Source organism: Cyprinus carpio, chromosome B5, assembly GCF_018340385.1.
Source record: "Cyprinus carpio isolate SPL01 chromosome B5, ASM1834038v1, whole genome shotgun sequence".
Taxonomy (NCBI): domain Eukaryota; kingdom Metazoa; phylum Chordata; class Actinopteri; order Cypriniformes; family Cyprinidae; genus Cyprinus; species Cyprinus carpio.
Window position 1 is genome coordinate 29,911,239 of NC_056601.1, and position 21,196 is coordinate 29,932,434.

At 37.3% G+C, this 21,196-nt stretch overlaps 1 protein-coding gene across 1 annotated transcript; it reads left to right on the forward strand.

Moving 5' to 3' along the window:
- The first annotated feature begins 16,546 nt into the window (after window positions 1-16,546).
- Window positions 16,547-18,909, forward strand: LOC109046065 (transmembrane protein 250). The gene is made up of 2 exons (XM_019063859.2): window positions 16,547-16,675; window positions 17,975-18,909. The coding sequence occupies exon 2, from the start codon at window positions 18,163-18,165 to the stop codon at window positions 18,580-18,582; it is 420 nt and encodes a 139-aa protein (XP_018919404.1). The 5' UTR covers window positions 16,547-16,675; window positions 17,975-18,162; the 3' UTR covers window positions 18,583-18,909.
- Window positions 18,910-21,196: the final 2,287 nt, after the last annotated feature.

The window sequence follows — 21,196 nt, forward strand, 5'->3', positions numbered from 1 at the left end:
CCTGCTCTAGATTGTCCCGTGCATGAGATCAGCGCAGCAATAGATTCGTTGTTCTAACTATATTCCACAAGTTGCATGCTCTTTTTTTTCCTCGCCCCTAGTAGTGAGATTGTTTAGAATGCCACAAATCACATCTTGTGTTTGAAAACCGCACGAGGGCCTCTGCCCTCAATTCTGCCTACGATTGATGGCAAACCCCTTCGAATGGATCCAACATGAGATGGAGAAAGCCGTAGCCATGGATACGGGAAATAAAGAGGTGAGGAATGGCTTTGGGGAAGTCAGCACACCGCCACAGGGCTCCACCGTTAGATGCTGGATATGTGAATTGCTTTCAGTTGATTCAGCGCATTCAGCAGCCAAAGGTGGGGGAAGAAAGAAGATGAGAGAAAAAAGGGAGGAGGGAGGGTAGTGCACTGATCAGAGTCTCTGCCGCACCATTTTTCACAACAGACAAAAACATTTGCCTGGATATCAATTTGGAGCCGTGAAGCAGTCTTCCCCTCCTGCCCCATCATCCATCATCTTTTCCTCCCCCTCCACACCACCTCCTACACGTGCTCACCTCCAGGGCCGGGCGGTGCTGGAGCTTGAGGCGGGGCAAGCACTTTTGAGGGACGGTCTGCTCGCATTATGCTGCCGTCCGAGACTCCGCCCTACGCCGAGCCCTTATTGGCACCTCGGCCAGCACCCCATCAGTCACCGCGGGACCGTCATCCATCACGCGTAGCGATCAATAGCGGGCCGTGCATTCATCAGGCGGAGGTGCTGGTGGTCAGGCCACGTGGGGGGACTGGAACTCAGGGTCAAAGTACAGAACAGACTTGTGATGTCTGAATTTGTAGGTGTATATACAGGTGTGAATGTGCATGTGAGGGTTAGCATATGCATAAACATGTTATGAAAATGAAATTGGAGCAATGAAAATGAAAAAAGAAAGTGTGTAGCTTCAAGGTCATCCATACGCTAGTGTACGCCTAAAAATAAGCAGAAGCGCACATTTATGTAAACTGTTTTGTTTTCAGAGTAAAAGAACAAAATGTATTGATGACATCATAAGGCATTCATGGACATAGCCAAAGAAATTTTCTTAATCCACCTGCCTCTGACTAGCAGTTGCAACTAGCAAATCAAGTTTACATAAATTTAAGTGTATTAGCTATTGGCTGTCAAAAACGGATGAATCAAAAAAGCATGCATCATGCTCACTTTAAAAATCCACTGGAAATAGGACGCAACTATTCAGACATGTTTTACACATACTAAACTGCACAATATGATGTAGGACTTTTTTACTATTAGAAAACATGAAAATTGGAATGATAGACATCTTGTCATGTCACTACTTGTATTTTATTAATTGCTACGTGCTAAACAGCTAAGTGCTGTTTTTTTTTTTTTTGTTTTTTTTTTTGTTTTTTGTTTTTGTATAATAATAGTAAATATTCTAAAGTGTAGACTAGCCTACTTAGTTTTATCAAGCAGATGCTTTAGATAATTGATCACAGAACGCTGGTAATTGTAGATGGTATTTTTTAACCTTTGTAAAAGCACCCTGTAAAGCATCACACGTCAGAACAAAAGGAGAGACGGAAACATATACAGTAGGTAACATACGACCTGCGATCAGATTTGCAACGCTGCGCTGATTTCCTGTGTCAATGTCATTCACTCGCGCGCTCACGTCATTTACCGGCAGAGCCGCGCACTTTTTCTTGACAGCTCATAAGTTTTCAGGAGCAGCTGGCTCAGGGTTTCTCTTCTTCAGCCAGTAATGGATCAAACTTTAAGGTGATGATGCTAATAGTCAGGGTTAACAGCGGGCTCTTGTGCCTGCTATTCACTGCCGCCTCAAGTCTGATAAGAGGAGCTGCTAATATGCTAATTTTAGCCAAAAGCCCGCTTTTGTAGCATATTAATTCTGCCCTGGCAAAGTGTTGTGATATGAAAAAACAAACAGTATTTACAGTTTTACATGATGTGGTATGTTAAAGAAATCATTTTTTTCTATCCATGGTTTTAGTATGTTTTTTTTGTAATTAACTATGGTTTCTACAGTAGCTGCTCATTGCTTAACTAAGGTTTTGCTGTAAAACCAAAAATGCAATAGGCTACTCATGTATAGGCTCACAGTGGGACACATACAGTAATTAAACGTGATTGTACATTTCCTTAAATATCATGAATTCACTACCTCATAAAATAGATAGGCTATGTTTTGGTTGGACACATTTGTTAATTCTGCATTTATGTCACATTGTAATTATCATAATTGGGTATTTCTGCATTCATTGGTTGATGGTTAGTCAGACTAACAGATTTCAGATATTTCTTGATATATGAAAGAGCCATTAAAACTAAGGGGAACATTTGTTTTTGAACTTTTAAAACGCTACTTTTAAAATGTTCTTTGTGTGTGTGTGTGTGTGTGTGTGTGTGTGTGTGTGTGTGTGTGTGTGTGTGTGTGAGAGAGAGAGAGAGAGAGAGAGAGAGAGTGTGTGTATATTTTATTGGTTTACTCTTCTCTCAGAACCAGACTTTCAAAATATGAATTAACGTTTTTGAAAATGTAACATAAATAGTGACATGAAGATAACTATTTTTAATACTTTAAAATGTCTGAAATAGATCAAAATGATTCATATCATATAGAATTTTTTTAAACAAACTACCCAAATACTAAATATAATTTCCACCACAACCACAAATAACAATCTTATGACAAATAGAAAATTTTCACAAATTAATAGCCTACACTTTCAAAGGAAAGCATCAGTGAAGGGCATGCTTGAGATTAACTATCCGATCTAGCTGTAATTTTGTCAAAGTATGCAAAAAAGTATGAAAATATTATTTAACTGTATTTAGGATACATAAAATGAAGGATTACACCACAGAATGCATTAAATAATGCTTTAAGATGTGATGGATATTACATTTGATCATGACAGTTTACAATTTGGACATTAGCTGACATATTAATGGGAGCGTGAAAAGTGTGTTTTCAGAGTTTCCACAAAACAAAAAGTGCCCAGATTTACCTTATTACAAGGATGTCACTAAAATGTGGTAATATTGTATAAACAAAACTATTTGATAGTCAGTCAATCCTGTCTTTTACAAATCTAGGCTTGTTTGGAAAGAGTGCCAGTGGCAGCATTTCAGCACAATGATTTTATAATTGCTTCCTGTACATTTTGCAACACTTTTGAAGTTCAATGATGTTTTACCTAAAAAAAAAACATGAATTTGACAATGTTTTATTACATTACATATTATACATTATAACGCTATTTATACATACTGTATTATGCCATTTCAGCTTGCTTCTAGAAGTCTTTGAACTGTTATCGTGACTCGTGGTTCACAGGACTTGTACCTGAGTACTTAAAGGGATACTCCACCCCAAAATGAAAATTTTGTCATTAATCACTTACCCCCATGTCATTCCAAACCCGTAAAAGCTTTGTTCATTTTTGGAACACAATTTAAGATATTTTGTATGAAAACCAGGAGGCTTGTGACTGTCCCATAAACTGCCAAGTAAATGTAACATTATGAAGCGATTTTCTGTCATGGTCCAGAAAAGTATGAAAGACATCGTCAGAATAGTCCATCTGCCATCTGTGGTTCAACCGTAACGTTATGAAGCGACAAGAATACTTTTTGTACACGAAGAAAACAAAAATAATGACTTTTTTAAACAATTTGCCTCCTCTGTGTCTCTCCACATCACCGTAGCACCATTTCAGAGAATATGAGCTGAACACAAGCAGTTTACGCTCTTCTGTGTCAGCCGCGCTGCACAGATATGCTGTTTTCGTTCAAATCAAAGCGCAAATACACGTAGAAAATGTATCCTTGTGATGCGGCTGACACAGAAGAGCGTAAGCTGCTTGCGTTCAGCAGATATTCTCCAAAATATCAAAAAAATATCAGACAAATTGTTGAATAAAGTCGTTATTTTTGTTTTCTTCGCATCCAAAAAGTATTCTCATCGCTTCATAATGTTACGGTTGAACCACTGATGGCAGATGGACTATTCTGATGACGTCTTTCATACTTTCCTGGACCTTGACTGTGTAATTTACTTGGCAGTTAATGGGATAGTCACAAGCCTTCCGATTTTCATCCAAAATATCTTAAATTGTGTTCCGAAGACGAACAAAGCATTTACGGGTTTGGAATGACATGGGGGTAAGTGATTAATGACAAAATTTTCATTTTGGGGTGGAGTATCCCTTTAATAACATAAGTGCAATGCTGTACCGGGTGCGCTAATGAGCAAGTTTGCTTTCTCAGAAAATACATTCATATGGAGCTGGTTATGTGATGCAAATGTCGAAATGTATTTGTTTACATATCATGCATTAAAAAGTATTTTAAAAAGATGCACACAGCATACCTGTAATATTACACACTATTGTACTAAAGTGTGTTACTGCATCCCTGAAACGATCCGGTTTCTATTACTCATTCATTTTTCTAGCTGCGTCTCGGCGATATCGCAGTTGTAATCGACTGTAAAGCTCTGGGTTGCATTTGTCATGAGGAGTGCAGCACCACGGGTTCACCGGCATCTGTGCAAGCAGTAACGGTACACTGCTCTCCGGAGCCCGTTTAACCTCGGCCCTGCTTGCAGGGTGGAGACGCTCGGGGTAAAGGTCAGGTGAGAATCTCCACGGCCACACCTGGGCAGCTGATCTGCAGGTCGCTGTCGGGTCAGGTGTCACTCTCCCGTTTCTGCAGAGTTCCATCTGCCCATGGCCTGGATAATTCAAGAGCAGCAAAACACGCTTTGTCACTACCTGACTAGGACAAAACTACCCTGCTAGTTAAACTACCACTAAGATAACAGAAGGCAACACTTGGCGAATAACCCTCACATTTTTTACGCAAAACTGTGAATGAAAAAATAATAATAATGAATTAAACAAAAAATGAATGCATGTTTAAATGTATATAATATATTTTTAAGTTAAACAAAAAATTTGACATTTTTTGCACACAAGAATATGATGAAATATTTTATATAAATTAATATTTAATTGCATATGTGTTGATGTCACCCTACTTAATGCCAGCTTCCATCCCACAATAGGACAACAGCCATGCTTACAGCAAACTGATGAGAGATGGGACAATTTCTAATTTTTGTATATGTGTGTGTGCAAGTGTGTTTTGCTCTTTGACCTTTTACACCTTACAGCCTACTTGCTATACAACGATAAATATTTGATCCCACACCTGTCCATCTTCCTGGGCTCTCACACAAACACTCAGGCCTTTCCACGCAATGTGTTCACTAAGGCAGTTTGGGCACGATGTAAGAGGAGCTCCCAGGGAGATAATGGTGCGACGCTATTAATAATGTATGAATGAATGTAATCTCAAACCAGCAAAACCCAGAGACACTCAGGCTGAAACTTGAGAGGAAACTGCTAAAAAGAGATGTAGTACAAATATCAAATAGTCCTTGCAGCCGATGGACAGATATCCATATGTTTTATCTAAATATGCTGATGGTAAACATTTATTTATTTTTTATTTATGTTTTGCAGTGTACACCCTCTTCACAATATTTGAAAATTTACTGTGAAATGCATGATTAATTACAGAAGGCAGACTAGATTTTTTTTCTGTTTGATGAAAAAAATAAGAGTTTTGATGCAATGTAGTAAAAATAGATAAATAATATGTTTAAGTTTATTCATATTGGCTGAAAAGAAGCTAGGAATTTTCACTCAGAACATGGTAGTAATTTCATAAACACACAAGTAACACAGAATTCCAAGTGAAATTATGAAGTAGAAAACCCAAAATATGATTTTCTTATATACATGCTTCAATAATCTTCTGGAAATTATTTTTCTTTGGGGTTTTAAAATCCAGCAGGTAAAAATGGTGCATCTGATCACTTGGTAAAGTAACAACACATGATTTGAACAATCATTCATGTCTGGACAAAGCAGGATGACTTTAATACTCAGAGGTCTGATCACTTAACAAACAACCTTAAAAAGATTTCTTTAAAGCCAGTTATTCTTACAAGATCAGGTGGTTCTGTGTAAAGGCTGGATATCATTAGTTTGTTGTTTTTTATCAGGAACAGAAATGAGGGATGACGTTGGAATGCCTCTACCTCCTCCCTGCTTGACCTTTTAATAGGAGGGCAGTTGTTAAGTGAATTTCGGGAATCCCATAAACACAAATTGCCGTCCGTAATCTCCTGCCAGGGAAGGGAGAAATATTTCAGCGGAAGGTAATCAATCAGATGCTTAGAGCCCCTCACAGCCACAGTTCAGGAGAGAGAGAATCTGCTGTAATGCACTGCAGCCATCCAAACACAGCATGACGCCACCTATTTGTAACATGGCAGAAAATAGAAACAATGAAAGTCATTTTCAAAAAATAATTTGTGAAAGGAGGTGTTCAGAAGTTCAGATCTTAATATAATATGAGCTGTTTTTTTTCCAAACCAAAATTTTGAATATGTCTGAATTCAGTCCAAAACTAAAATTCTTACTGTATGTTATTTTCTAGCGAGGAACAATAAACAAACATTAAAAAAAAAAAATGCCATGAGTGAATGAGTTGAATATTGGTTTGTGGCTACTGAAAAAAAACCCTGTATTTGCCATAAATCAAGAGATCAAGTTCTCCTGGGAAGCACGTATTTTGAGAAATTATGTATATTTGTCGTAATTATGATGTCAGGTGCGTTCAAGCCATTTAGTATGCACCTTTTCTACATAAAATTTAACAAGATTTTTACACTCTGCATCTACAAAAAGATTAATAAAGAATATGCATTGAGTATGTTTTTCCTTTTGTAGGTTTTTATTCAATTTGAATGTGCTGTAAATTGAATCATTACATATTCATTCAGAATTGTACAATACTATGGTATTTTGCACATGCAACTTAACTTTACAATTAATTGTCAATACAGATGCTGCATCTGACACACCATTCCACTTGTGCAAAGTGCATACCGTAATAAATGTCTGAATGTAAAGTGACATGTGTGACCAGGTATGGTGTCCCATATGTGCTATGCATTTATCCCATCCAAGTGCACACAGCAGCAGTGAGTAGTGAACACACACCCAGAGCAGTGTGCAGCCATTTATACTGTGGTGCCTGGTTGGGGGTTCGGTGCCTTGCTCAAAGGTCTCACCTCAGTTGCGGAATTGAGGGTGGACAAGAGCGCTGGTCATTCACTCCCCCCACCTACAATCCCTGGAGGTACCGAGACTCGAACCCATGACCATTGGGTTACAAGTCTGACTCTCTAACCATTTGCACCTTATTTATTTGTGTGAAACCTCACTTATGCAAATCTGTCTTGTGGTTGTTGGCCAAGCTGTGTTTGGAGATTTTGCTGTTGTAGGATCATAGGAGCTCACGCTAAACCTCTGGCGTTGTGGTAACCAAAGCTCCACTGTGTCTTAACCAATGGCTGGCCAGAGCGCTTAATGTAATGGGGGAGGTCACCGGCTCGCACTCCTTAACCCCTGACCTCTGAGCTCATGAGCCGCGCGGGTTTTTCTTTCATGGGGACACCGGAGATGTGTTTTGGACAGGTTAAAGGAAGAGTGGTAAGCAAGCTGGGATCCGTTTGTACCCGCTGTAACTTTAATGGGCTCTGATAAAGATGGATCCCATGCCTCCGTGATGGATTAAGTCACTGAGCACCAGCGTGGAAACTGATGCTTTTATCTTACTTTATTTAGGCCAAGTTGTGGTTCACCACACATTTAGGTTCTGGACATTAACATTAATGAATGACCAGAGCACTTTCTATGAGCGCGATGCTGCTGCGCATACGATACGCTGATGATGGTTTTGTTAAGCACTGAGTGCAATTATTTTTCAATGTTTATTCGATGCATTTTGCATGTGTTAGTCTGAATGCAACTGAGTTGAAAGATCATGAAGTGTTTTACAGCGGCTATGTGAATGATGGCCGCAGCTTTCAGAAAGACAGTAAATAGGTGATGAATATATTCATTGTTCTGATAAAGGTATTGATATTCGCTATATCCAAATACTGTGAATTAATACCTACATAAATCTGCATGCATTTCAGATGTTTCCAGTGTTCACTCAGAAGCCGTGGGGCTCGATGTCTGTAAATCAGCATGAGTAAAGTGAATGATTTTCTGGCAGTAACGAAGCCACGCTGGCACGCACATAACTCAGCTAAAGAAGTCACGGGACCAGCCGATAGGTTGGGTCAACCAATCGACACCCCACTTGACCCCATTGACCTCTGCGGCCAATAAGGCTAATGGTGGTGTAAGGCTAGAGCCGTAACCATGGCGTGGGGGTCTAACGCGGCCGGACTGTAACATGCACCCATTTGACGCTCCTCATGCGGGGCTTGTTAGCACTGACCCCTCGCTCACTCGCTCTCTCTCTCTCTGTGCTGAACTATTACTGCAAAATGCAACAGCACCAGGCTAACTGTTGCATTAATCAGGACGTGTCTTAATGAGTGGACACAAGCATGTTATATATGTATTTTCCAAGTGTAAACATACATGAAACCTATTAAAAATTGGAACAATTTCATATATTGACATATACTATATCAGCCCATGGAAATGTGTGTTTATGTATGTATAATATATTTTATTTTGATATGTGTCATGTATATAACTATTTAAATACACGTCTTTGTGTTAATGTGTCAAAGACAAATTACAAATCCATGTCACTAATAACACTGATTTTATACAGGTCCTTCTCAAAAAATTAGCATATTGTGAAAAAGTTCATTATTTTCCATAATTTAATGATAAAAATTAAACTTTCATATATTTTAGATTCATTGCACACCAACTGAAATATTTCAGGTCTTCTATTGTTTTAATACTGATGATTTTGGCATACAGCTCATGAAAACCCCAAATTCCTATCTCAAAAAATTAGCATATCATGAAAAGGTTCTCTAAACGAGCTATTAACCTAATCATCTGAATCAACTAATTAACTATAAACACCTGCAAAAGATTCCTGAGGCTTTTAAAAACTCCCAGCCTGGTTCATTACTCAAAACCGCAATCATGGGTAAGACTGCCGACCTGAATGCTGTCCAGAAGGCCATCATTGACACCCTCAAGCGAGAGGGTAAGACACAGAAAGAAATTTCTGAAATGAATAGGCTGTTCCCAGAGTGCTGTATCAAGGCACCTCAGTGGGAAGTCTGTGGGAAGGAAAAAGTGTGGCAAAAAACGCTGCACAACGAGAAGAGGTGACCGGACCCTGAGGAAGATTGTGGAGAAGGACCGATTCCAGACCTTGGGGGACCTGCAGCAGCAGTGGACTGAGTCTGGAGTAGAAACATCCAGAGCCACCGTGCACAGGCATGTGCTTTTGAACCAGAAACCGCGGCAGAAGCGCCTGACCTGGGCTACAGAGAAGCAGCACTGGACTGTTTGCTCAGTGGTCCAAAAAGTACTTTTTTCGGATGAAAGCAAATTTTGCATGTCATTCGGAAATCAAGGTGCCAGAGTCTGGAGGAAGACTGGGGAGAAGGAAATGCCAAAATGCCTGAAGTCCAGTGTCAAGTACCCACAGTCAGTGATGGTCTGGGGTGCCATGTCAGCTGCTGGTGTTGGTCCACTGTGTTTTTATCAAGGGCAGGGTCAATGCAGCTAGCTATCAGGAGATTTTGGAGCACTTCATGCTTCCATCTGCTGAAAAGCTTTATGAAGATGAAGATTTCGTTTTTCAGCACGACCTGGCACCTGCTCACAGTGCCAAAACCACTGGTAAATGGTTTACTGACCATGGTATTACTTTGCTCAATTGGCCTGCCAACTCTCCTGACCTGAACCCCATAGAGAATCTGTGGGATATTGTGAAGAGAAAGTTGAGAGACGCAAGACACAACACTCTGGATGAGTTTAAGGCCGCTATCGAAGCATCCTGGGCCTCCATAACACCTCAGCAGTGCCACAGGCTGATTGCCTCCATGCCATGCCGCATTTAAGCAGTCATTTCTGCAAAAGGATTCCCGACCAAGTATTGAGTGCATAACTGAACATAATTATATGAATTTTGACTTTTCATTAGCATTAAAAAAAAATCATCAGTATTAGTAGGATCAAATATGCTAATTTTTTGAGATAGGAATTTTGGGTTTTCATGAGCTGTATGCCAAAATCATCAGTATTAAAACAATAAAAGACCTGAAATATTTCAGTTGGTGTGCAATGAATCTAAAATATATGAAAGTTTAATTTTTATCATTACATTATGGAAAATAATGAACTTTTTCACAATATGGAAATTTTTTGAGAAGGACCTGTATATTTATATATTCACTATTACATAATTGCTTACTTAAATGTATAATTACACTGCAACAAGGACATAAAATAAAGTGTAACACTATAACTAAGTGTTTAAGTAGAGTGTGTGTGTCTGTTGTCCTGCAGTGCCTCATGTATGGATTAATAATTTGAGCTATTCAGTTTCTCCTGATCTCTTCTTCTGTGTTCACACTGGATTCTCAGACTCAGCTCTCTCACTCTTGACATTATGTGCAATTATGCATATGTTTGGACCATGCACATGCACACCTATGCTATGACATTCTCCGTCTCATTTTCATGCAGCTCTAGACAAACACTCACACCCGTCGTACAAAGTGTCAGTGTGAATAAACCACACATCTTCTCCAAACACTGTGTTCTGTGCCATCTGTTCACCAATGTAAATCACGTTGTGTTGATGTGAGCCTCTTACATGCTGGTGCCAAATGTGTGTCCTCCATCACTAAATCACACGGGAAAAAATTCATGGCTTTATGTATATTATTGCAGAAATATGCTTATATGCAGAATCCAGTGAATTTACGGCCACTGACTCACAATGAGTTCATTCAAAGACTAAAAAAAAAAGGATTACAGTTTCCACAAAAATACTGGGCAGCACAACTGGTTTTCAACATTGATAAAAATCTGAAATGTTTCTTGAGCAGCAAATCAGCATATAAGAATGATTTCTGAAGGATCATGTGACACTAAAGACGGGAGTAATGATGCTGAAAATTCAGCTTCGATCACAGGAATACATTATATTTAAAAAAAATATTCACATAGAAATTGTATTTTAAATTGTAATAATATTTCATTGTTTTTACTGCAATCTCTTTCAAAAAGATTAACAAATTCTTACCAGACACAAACTTTTGTATGATGGTGTATATGTTTAAGCAGCTTTCAAACAATATATCATGCTCTAATACACATGGTGAGTGAATATTGCTGTATTTCAAACATTTCCCTTTGACACGTGTCGTGTTTTGTATTGTGTGTGTGTTTGTGTGAATATTGTGTCCTCGTGTCATGTTATGGCTCCACTGGCGCTCCAGTGACTCTCAGTGATTTCTTGTGAGATTTGGGGAACATGCAGCTCAGACTGAAAGAGTGAGCTGATCTGCTGATCCTCCTGCTGCAGATGTTTAATCTGATCCAAACCCTTCAAAGCCTTACAGATTAACACTCTCCACAGTCTCACTGCACCACAAACAGACGGTTTCCTTCCACTTCCTGGACTAGAATACAATATGAAAACAGGATTATATTGTGATTTAATTTGCATTAATGATAGTAATGTTTCTAATAATTGTGCATGTATTGATATGTATATGATATTTCATACACCTTCATACTGTGTCCATATTGTGTAAACTATTTTATTTACATTCATATATTGTAATTTTCTGTTACTCTGTTCTCCACAGAGGAAATACAACTCATAAATGCTCTGTATGACCTGTGTGTGTATGTGAGTGTGTGTGTGTGTTCATGCTAATGTATTCAAATATATGCAGAGTTGATAACAAAGTAACCAAAATGACAGCAATAAATAATTGCGCTGGCAATACTAGCAAGAAACAATTAATGATAATAGCAGAACAGTGGGATTGTGTCAGTGCTATATTCTGTTTGATTAGAATTTTTTACCCTATAAGGCCTATTGCATCATACCTGAACATGAATTTTTAAGGGCTCTAAATGATCAACATGTTCAAAACTTTGCTGTTAAACCTGTCAGGCACAATCTACTGCTTGCTTCTGTCATCTGATTGATAGTTTCAGCTATTTTATTATCAAGTTTTAGTATAATCGTACAAATGTCCTCCTTTGGCTCATGCTTCATGTGTCTCTTTGCTGTCAAATCTGTACTGATTTGTATCTAAGAATAACTTTAGTAATATTTCCAGATGAACACTTACTGGACTGAAACAGCTCGGCTTTACTTGATTATCCAGACATTTTTTTTTTTTTTTTTTTGAGGAACATTTGTTTCCAGAAGTTTAACTTTTACTGTTCCTCAGCGGAGGAATGATCTTCCCAAGCCTTCAAAAAATCTCAGATCTTTTGAGGAATGTTTATTTGTTTATCTCTCAATCATCAATGGATTGCATCACATATGTTTTAATCATTTAAATATCATCTGACTTTAAGACATATTATTGGAGATATGAATGATGACTGATATTTCTATCATTTTCTTCTATACTGTAATGAAGATCTCACTAGTTTACATTTCAAGCATTAGAATATCATCGTATAAATATCAGCATCTGCAGCAAATTGTAGGTTTTTGCTTAAGTTGGAGTCTTTTGCTCAGCCACAGAGCTGTTTTTCCTCCGTATTCTCCCTATATGGCTATATGAGACTATATCAGACTATATGAGTCATAAAAGCCTGATGTATCAAATATGATTCTCAACAAAAACACATATGTAAGCGTTTCAATATACAGCAGGCTCAATAAACTGTTCCATTTAAAAATGGTTAATGTCAGGCTTTACTGGGTGAAAAGATCAAGAAATCCCATTTGAACTCAGCAGATGATTTAGAAGAAAACACAAGATGAACCTCACACCAACTTTTCTCATTTCAGTTTGTTTTCATAACTTTTGGTTCTCAAAGTGAAGTGCTCTACTCAGCAACCCTAGAGCTCTATGTGTGTGTGTGTGTCTTTGAGGTAATAGTGAAGCAAAGTGCTCCTGTTTTTCATTTCCTGTGGATGTGTGGCTTTTCCTCCAGAATGTATAAAGCACTTCATATTACACTGGTAAGCATTTTAATTAAACTTCTTGTAGTTAAAGTTCCCTTTGTTCTGATTAGCCTCTGCTAATTGATTCAATTTGTCTCTTGTCGTGTATTAGACCTCTACTTAGGTAATGAATTAATTGATCAACCTTCAGTGTATTTTGGGTTGGTAAGAGGATTTTGACATCTAACCGCTTTAATCTTGTGCTGGCTGGAAATTGAAGGATTTTACATCCAGTCAAGCTCTGTATGTGTCCTCATGAACGTAATCAAACTATCCTAAATTCACGCAAAAAATTCACCACAAACTTCTTGGATTCACTACTGTTGTAACTAAAAATGCTTATTCTAAAAATCTTATCTTAATAAAGATTATACATGTAATAATTTACAATTTCAGCAGGATTTTCCATGAGGAGCACAAAAGTGCTTTGAATGGAAGAGTTTGAAACAACTCAGCTCATAAAATGCAATAGTGTGTATGTGAGTCAGAACTAAACAGCAGGAGAAACAGATGAGCTGATCTTGAGATGTTTGATGAGCTTACCTTGGATTTCATGTGAAGCCACACTGTGGTAGGAATAGAGCTCCCTCTAGTGGACATCAGATACTCAACACAAGAAGAAAGTGCTGCTGTTAATCTAATGCAGTGGTCGGACCAAATAATGTGAACCCCCATAATTATAGCGGTTGGTATCTATGTGAAAGTGAAAAAACAACTGATGCAATTATCTTTTAGTTCTCTGTATTCTCTAGTCTAGTGTAGTACAAGTTGTGTTCAGCAGTTTTTATTACCAGCCACGGGGCAAATGCGTGACTGTCAGATGAGCAAAAAGGACAAATCATGGAAGCCTGTTTACCATGAGCATCTGTAACCTTAACAGCCCAGTTGTTTGGTGTTTTAAGATCAACAGTCTTCGTGATTATGCAAAAAACAATGTATGTTAAGCTTCATTAGTGAAGAAGAATAGTGGATGAAATCTGAAAGTAAGCAATAGGGCCCATCAAAGACTACGAAGGATAGTATCCAAACAACACAGAACTACTGTAGCAAATTGACAGCAATAATCACCACAAAACACTAGAGAAAAGGCTGCTAAACCTCATAGAGTGCTAAATGTGAAATTGTGAAATACTAAAATTTAGACATTTTCCTCCTCCAACATCTCTAGAAAAACTGTCAATTGTTCTGATAGACAACATCAAACTGGAGACTATTCAAAAGGTGCATGAATTTATTTGCACGTATTTTCCATGTGATCACGTTAATCCCTGTATCTTAATTTAAAACAAATGTATCTAAAACTAAACCTATATGAGACCCAGGACCACAAAACCAGTCAATTAAAAAATAACTATTTGGGACAACATAATTGGCCACAAGTCAAAGCCTGTATGGTGCCTGTAAGCGCTTGATTAAAGATATATATCAGTGTCTTATATAAATTAGGTGCTTATTATTATTGTATGAAAACTGTCATCATTTACTTACGTCATGTCATTCCAAACCTGTATGAATTTCTTTTTTCTGTTGAACATAATTTGAGACATTCAAGAAAATTTTGTCCATACAGTAGAAATCATGGGTAACCAAAATGGTTTGGTAACATTCTACAAAATCCTCTTTTTGAAGAAAGTTGTTTGGAATGACATGAGCGTGAGGAAATGATGACAGAATTTATTAGTAGCAACTTACCAACATAGCTCAAAATCAACTGTGCATTATTAAGTTTGTTGCATTTGTTGTGAATTTAGTAATATCTATCGTATATATCAAAACATTCAAGGGGGAATTTATGGGAACGTTACGATCGCAACTCATAGGGCCCAGAATTCATAGCAACAGCCCTGGCTATAAATGAACTGATAAACTGAACATAGTCACTGATTTAAGGATGATCATGGAACCGGAAATACTAAAATGTGATCTTTGTGTTGTGCCTGCAAAAATATGCCATCCCTGCATCACGCTGTTTGCAACACTTTGACATGTGTCTGAATGCAGTCATTGACCTAATATTCATAATATTGTGCAATTAGAAGCAAAAGCAAAACATGAAGACTTCAACTGACTCTCAAAATTGTCAAGTATGTTGTTAAAGATAACATCTCATCACAAATTCCCTCCGTATCCACAGAAAGCTCATCATCAACCCTGACTGCTGCTGAAATTATTACACTGTTGATTAAATTAGTAAAAGTAATCACAATCTCTTAATGCAAGTTAATTGGGAGAATTTATTTAGCCCTACTGATGGCTTTATGCATGTTTGATTAAGTATTATAAGGTTTGTTTTGCAGATTTTGCATAATATGTCTTTAAATCTTGCGCAAAGTGATCAGGCGCCCCATTAACGATCATAATAAACTCTTTTTAAAAGCGCCTCCCATTATGATTTATCTGCAGCGAGATGTGCTGCTCCGCTCACTATCTGGCCATCTGACAAATAGGCAGGATGCAATCGTACAGTCATGCCATAAATCTACAGACGTGCAGAGCTGTGCAGTGCACTGGAAAAGTTAGGCAGAGGTCAAATCAACTTTATGAGAGATCTCTCTCTCGCACACACACACACACACACAGGTTTATTTCTCTATCCTAGTGAAGACATTGCATAGACTTCCACTGATTTTCTATCAGGTTAATGATGTTTTCTATCAGCTAACCCAACCAGCCCTTAACTTAACCATCACAGAATCATGCGAAGAACACTAGATTTACATCAAAACATCTTTTGGCTGATTTTTAACTAGTGAGGACCAGATTGTCCTCACTAGTGTGTTGTCAAAGTATTTCACAATATAGGTGAGTAGTACATTTGGTCCTCACAAGTAAGCCAAAACAAGCAACACACATACTCACATAAACAGTTAAACAGAACAACTTGAGTCTGAAGGCATTAGAGATGGGAATGATATGCAGATAATCAACATCACGGCATTCCTGTTACTATCTGTGAGATGAAAACTGTTGCAAGAGCATTCAGTTCAGAGCAAAGTGCATGAAAAGTATTTTAAACCTTCTGTTGGGAAAAATAGTTTGATTACTGGCTTATATCTAAAAATTACCAGATGGCATTGTGATGATTAAGTTTGACCCACTGGTAAAAAAAAAAAAAAAAATAATAAAAAATAAAAAAAAAATAATAATAATAATTATTATTATTATTATTCATTTAAGACTTAAGTGTTAGTTTACTGCAGACTTGTGGATGAATCTATTAATATTCTTTAGGCTACTTATATTTATATTACATTATACTCATATTTATGAAAAAGTCACCAAATTAGACCGAATATCAAAATAAAATTCACAGAAGGAACTTGTGACTCAAAACGAGGGACCACTGCTAATTTAACCTGCATTGACTATTCTGATAATAATATCCTAAATCTTTGAGAAGAAAAATAAAATAGAAACGCAGAATCTTTTTTACGACGCTCACTGTCGTCAGAGAGAGAGAGAGAAAAGATGAGCCTGCGCCTTTAAATTGTCCGGTTGTTGTCATAGTAACCAGCGGGCCAGTGTGTTTTTGCGACAGACCGTGTTCCGCGCCGCAGCATATCACCAGCCGATGAATGCAGCATAAACGCAAGTGAGTTTCATTCACTTATTCTATATATAATCACATTTGATGTATATATATAATATGCAATATGTGAAGCTTATGACGAGAGGTGAGTGATGATGTGATATGCCCGTTGAACAGCTTTATATGAGGCCTTGCATTTATAGAATAACCATTACATGAAATATAGGCAGATTTCGGTATGTTTGCATAAAAACGAAAATTCTCCTTATGTTCTTTAAACACTTAAACCTTCTCAAAACCCATTACTATGGATTTTAGACACAGTACCATTAAATTATTTAGAAAACTGTGTAAATACTTTGTTATGGATATTGTAATCATATGATTTTTCTTGTCATAAAATGGTATTCTTGGAATACTTTAGAAATATCATGGTTTATGTGTAGGGTATTCATTCTGTATCATGGTATTACTATGTGATACCATCACTGTACCCTGGTACTCCCCTTTTTCAAGGGAATGAATTCTGTGAGAGTGCTATGGATGTAATCTAAATTAAACATTACGTTTATAGCACATTTACAGCACTTTTATTGTTATTTTTGAGATTGACCAATTTTTTTTTTTTTTTTTATATACAAGTACAAATATCTGGAGAGTAGGGTGTCTGATGGCCTGTATAAGAGAGATGTGGCTAATCAGGTTGTAGAAATGACATGAAACAAAGACTGTTTCAAAGTAGTAGCATCTGATGAAGAGAAACTGCCTTTGATTCCCAGGGAACACATTAACTGATAAAATGTACAACCTAAATGCAAAGTAAGTCACTTTGAATAAAAGCATCTGCCAAATGCATTAACGTAGTTGAGCTAATGCATCTATTAATTCTACATTACAATTATTTACGCATTGTCATCTGGCTGCATGCTTTAAATAGAATAATTTACTGTCCAATAAGCAGGGTCATTCAGATTCAATTAGAATATGTTCTCAACTTGACCAATTAACCAAAAAGAAACATGGGAAACAGTAAGCTTACCTTGTTGAAAAAAGTATGTATGTTAGTATTTTCTAACCACATGGTAGAAGACCTGACTGTGAAAATGTAATATATATCTTCTTATATAATCAGAGAACATCAGTGTTTCCAGTGGAGGTAAATAGGTTTTATAAGGTATTTAGTGTCTCTGAAGCTGTTAGCAAATCTTCTAGCAAAGCGTGTGTTATCGTATCTTGTGCATTATGTTTTTTTATACTTATATACAATCATAATTATTCATATTAGCCAAAAATCAGCTGCTCGATCTGGATGATATGTTGGCATATCACAAATTATTTTAATTTTTTTTTTTTTTTCTCCAGAGTTTCAGTGTTTTGGAGATGCCCACTGGATGAGCGCCAGTGCATTTGGTCATGGGAACATCGCATTTACATCCATCTGCGTTTTAGTTAGCTGCTGGTGGTCCTGTTATGCAACATGCAGCCCTGGAGTTACTGGAAGAGTCCTGTGAGTGGGCCTTCCTGAATCCAGGGGGTTTCCAAGCCCACCCATGCCTGTCATTCCCATCCCACGGAGGGTTCGCTCCTTCCATGGCCCTCACACTACCTGCATGCACTCCGCCTGTGGCCCGGCGCGCACTGCCCAGCTCGTACGCAGCAAATACAACAACTTTGACCTGTACCTGAAGTCTCGGTGGATGTATAGTTTCATCCGGTTCCTTCTCTATTTTGGCTGCAGTCTTTTAACCTCCCTCCTCTGGGTGGCACTATCTGCACTCTTCTGCCTGCAGTACGTCAGCGTGCGAATTTTCCTTCGTCTTCAATACAAGCTGTCCGTCATTCTACTGCTGCTGGGTCACCGCCGGCTGGACTTTGGCATCCTCAATGATCTGTTTATATACAGCATGCATGTTACCATGTTTCTGATCGGAGGCCTGGGATGGTGTTTCATGGTCTTTGTAGATATGTGAAGTTCGGACTGGTTGAATGATCACTGTGTTGAAAGGCACTCCGTTTGATTTGCTTTTTGAGCATGCAAATTTTACACATCTTGACAGAACTGAGAACATGTGTGCGACACTATTAAAAAGAGCTGAAATCCTTTTCCACAGCTTGCTTCTCATTCCAGTGTAAGAAAAATGTTATGAGCGTGCATGTTTTTTTCTTTTTTAGATTTTATATTAATTAAATGTGTTGTGTGTTGTATTCTAACACTGCGCGTAGGGGAATATGATTTACTTTTTGTTTTTAATGTCAGTAAACCAATGTTTCATGTGTTTTTAGATCTGCATGTGCCTCTTATGTTTGCTTTTGAGAAGGTGCTATTTTTATCTCGGTTTTCCATCCTTCCATTCTCATGCAGAAATATCCTTTACTAATGGCCACTTTCAGCTTACTTGCAGCGTTCAGACCATATTATTAGTATGGTGCCAATCAGAGCATGAGTCTGATGCCCCATGTTGCATTAGTGTGGTGTTATTGGCGCCAGCCTGGCATGAAAGTAAAGTGAGTGAGTACAATCTCCTATTGTTTGAGGATCAAACATCATATGCCTCACACTTGGCCAAGCATGCTCTTTTGTTCTGAAACTGAATGGACACCAGTGACATTTCAGACAAGCCATTGTACAGCTCAACCCAGAAGGGTCAAAGCCCTGATGAACCGACACATGTACAGCTGCCTGATGACTGGAGTATCACCTGTGTCAAATGGAGGGACACATATCTACTACTGCAGACCTGCTCAAATAGTTGTTGTGGTGTAGCACAGTTCAATAACATCTCAGGAACAGCAACAAAACACTATGAATAAAAATTGTGTAAATCTTACGTGCAGTTATAATTTCTGTGTATAATAAATGTGTCCTAGACAATTGTTTTCCTAATTTTGATTCAAATAGATGGATATTCTGTGTTTTTGTCTTTGACCAATATGGGGTCAAATTAGTGGCCGATACTGATATCCAGAGAACAATAACACTGATAGATTTACATGTACTGTATATATAAAAATAGTAAAAAGCAATGAACACAAATCTAAATAAACACTTATTTTACATAATACTGGCTCTCGAGATCCACAAAAAAAAAAACTTATATATGACCACATGTGCTTATATATGACCACAACATACTCTTAGAATTGTATTTGTACCGTGTGTCCCAAAGACCCTCTTGTTTGTGGAACTGTTTTTTTATACTAAAGATTCAAAAAAACAGTTCCACAATAAAAATCATCATTTTAGAATTAGCAATGGATTAGGCTGTTTCTGAGCAGTTACAAAAGTAACAAGGAGCCAGCACACCTAAAAACTACTTTTATACATAAGTTCAATAAACAAAAGGTTATTACAGAGTAACCTTTTAGACACAATATTGCTGGTTCCTTTGTCTATTTTTGCTTTGTCAAATTTGAACCAAGCAGCACACATTAGTGGTGTTTTGTTTCTAAATAAATCAGTATTTTTGAACAAATTGGTTGAATGAATGACTCAATATGACTCAATACCTTTCAGTTGCTGTCTGTCCTAGTGGTGTAACAAAATATTTTGAAAGAAACACTGAAAAATCTTACTACTCAACAATCTGACAGTCTGTCTGAAACAGGAAAACAAAGACAAGCGGAATGATACAAATAGTGAAAAGTCCTTGTGCTATTGGTGTCTTATCCTTTACGAAAAAGAAGTTTATTTAAGTATGCTATAAGTATACTTCTTTTAAACTTTTAAGTTTACTTTTTATGTACTTCTCAGAAATGGGCTTTATGTACTCCTCAGAAATATACCTAAAATGACATTTAAGTATACTTGACTTACACTTACAAAAAGTCTAAATATATTTGAGCTATACTTGTGCTCCTAGAATCTGTGTTTTCATTGTTATACGGTAGAGGGTGCTAGTACATGTAATCTAACACGATCATCTGACATGAAACAGCATCAAAACTGTTATGGAATAAAATGTCGACCAATGAAGAGGTAATAAATACAGTCAAGCTTTGGGGTGTTGATCGACATCTACGTTTTGATTATCATTCTGAATCCAATTCATATTCTTTTTTTCAGCTTTTTGTTCAAAATGTTATTTCTTTATTTTTATGAAACTTACCCACATTAAAATGTTTTAAAAAGAATGCATGAAGCTAGAATAAAATGTTTTTGTTTACGAGCAGATACCCTGTTCTTTCTTTGGATGTTTTTTCTGTTCATATTCATATAACAAAATATTAAAACCTAAATAGGGACATAGTAGTATACTTAAAGTATGATGCAAAGTTCACTTAAAGAAAACTCATGAGTTTACTTGCAGTATAAAACTACTAAACTAGTAGTTTACTGAGAGTATACTTCAAAGTGTACAAAGTATTTAATAAGTAAACTATCAGTATACCTATAAGTTCACTTTTATATAATTGCAGTACAAACTACAAACATAGAGGTAAACTAGTTGTGTACTCAAAGTTTGCTACTGTTATACTTTAAGTATACTTAAAAATATACTTTTATATACTAGAAAGTGGGCCAATTTAGTACCAAGGAGCATTGAAACAGTACACTTACAAGTATACTACTAGAACACTGATATT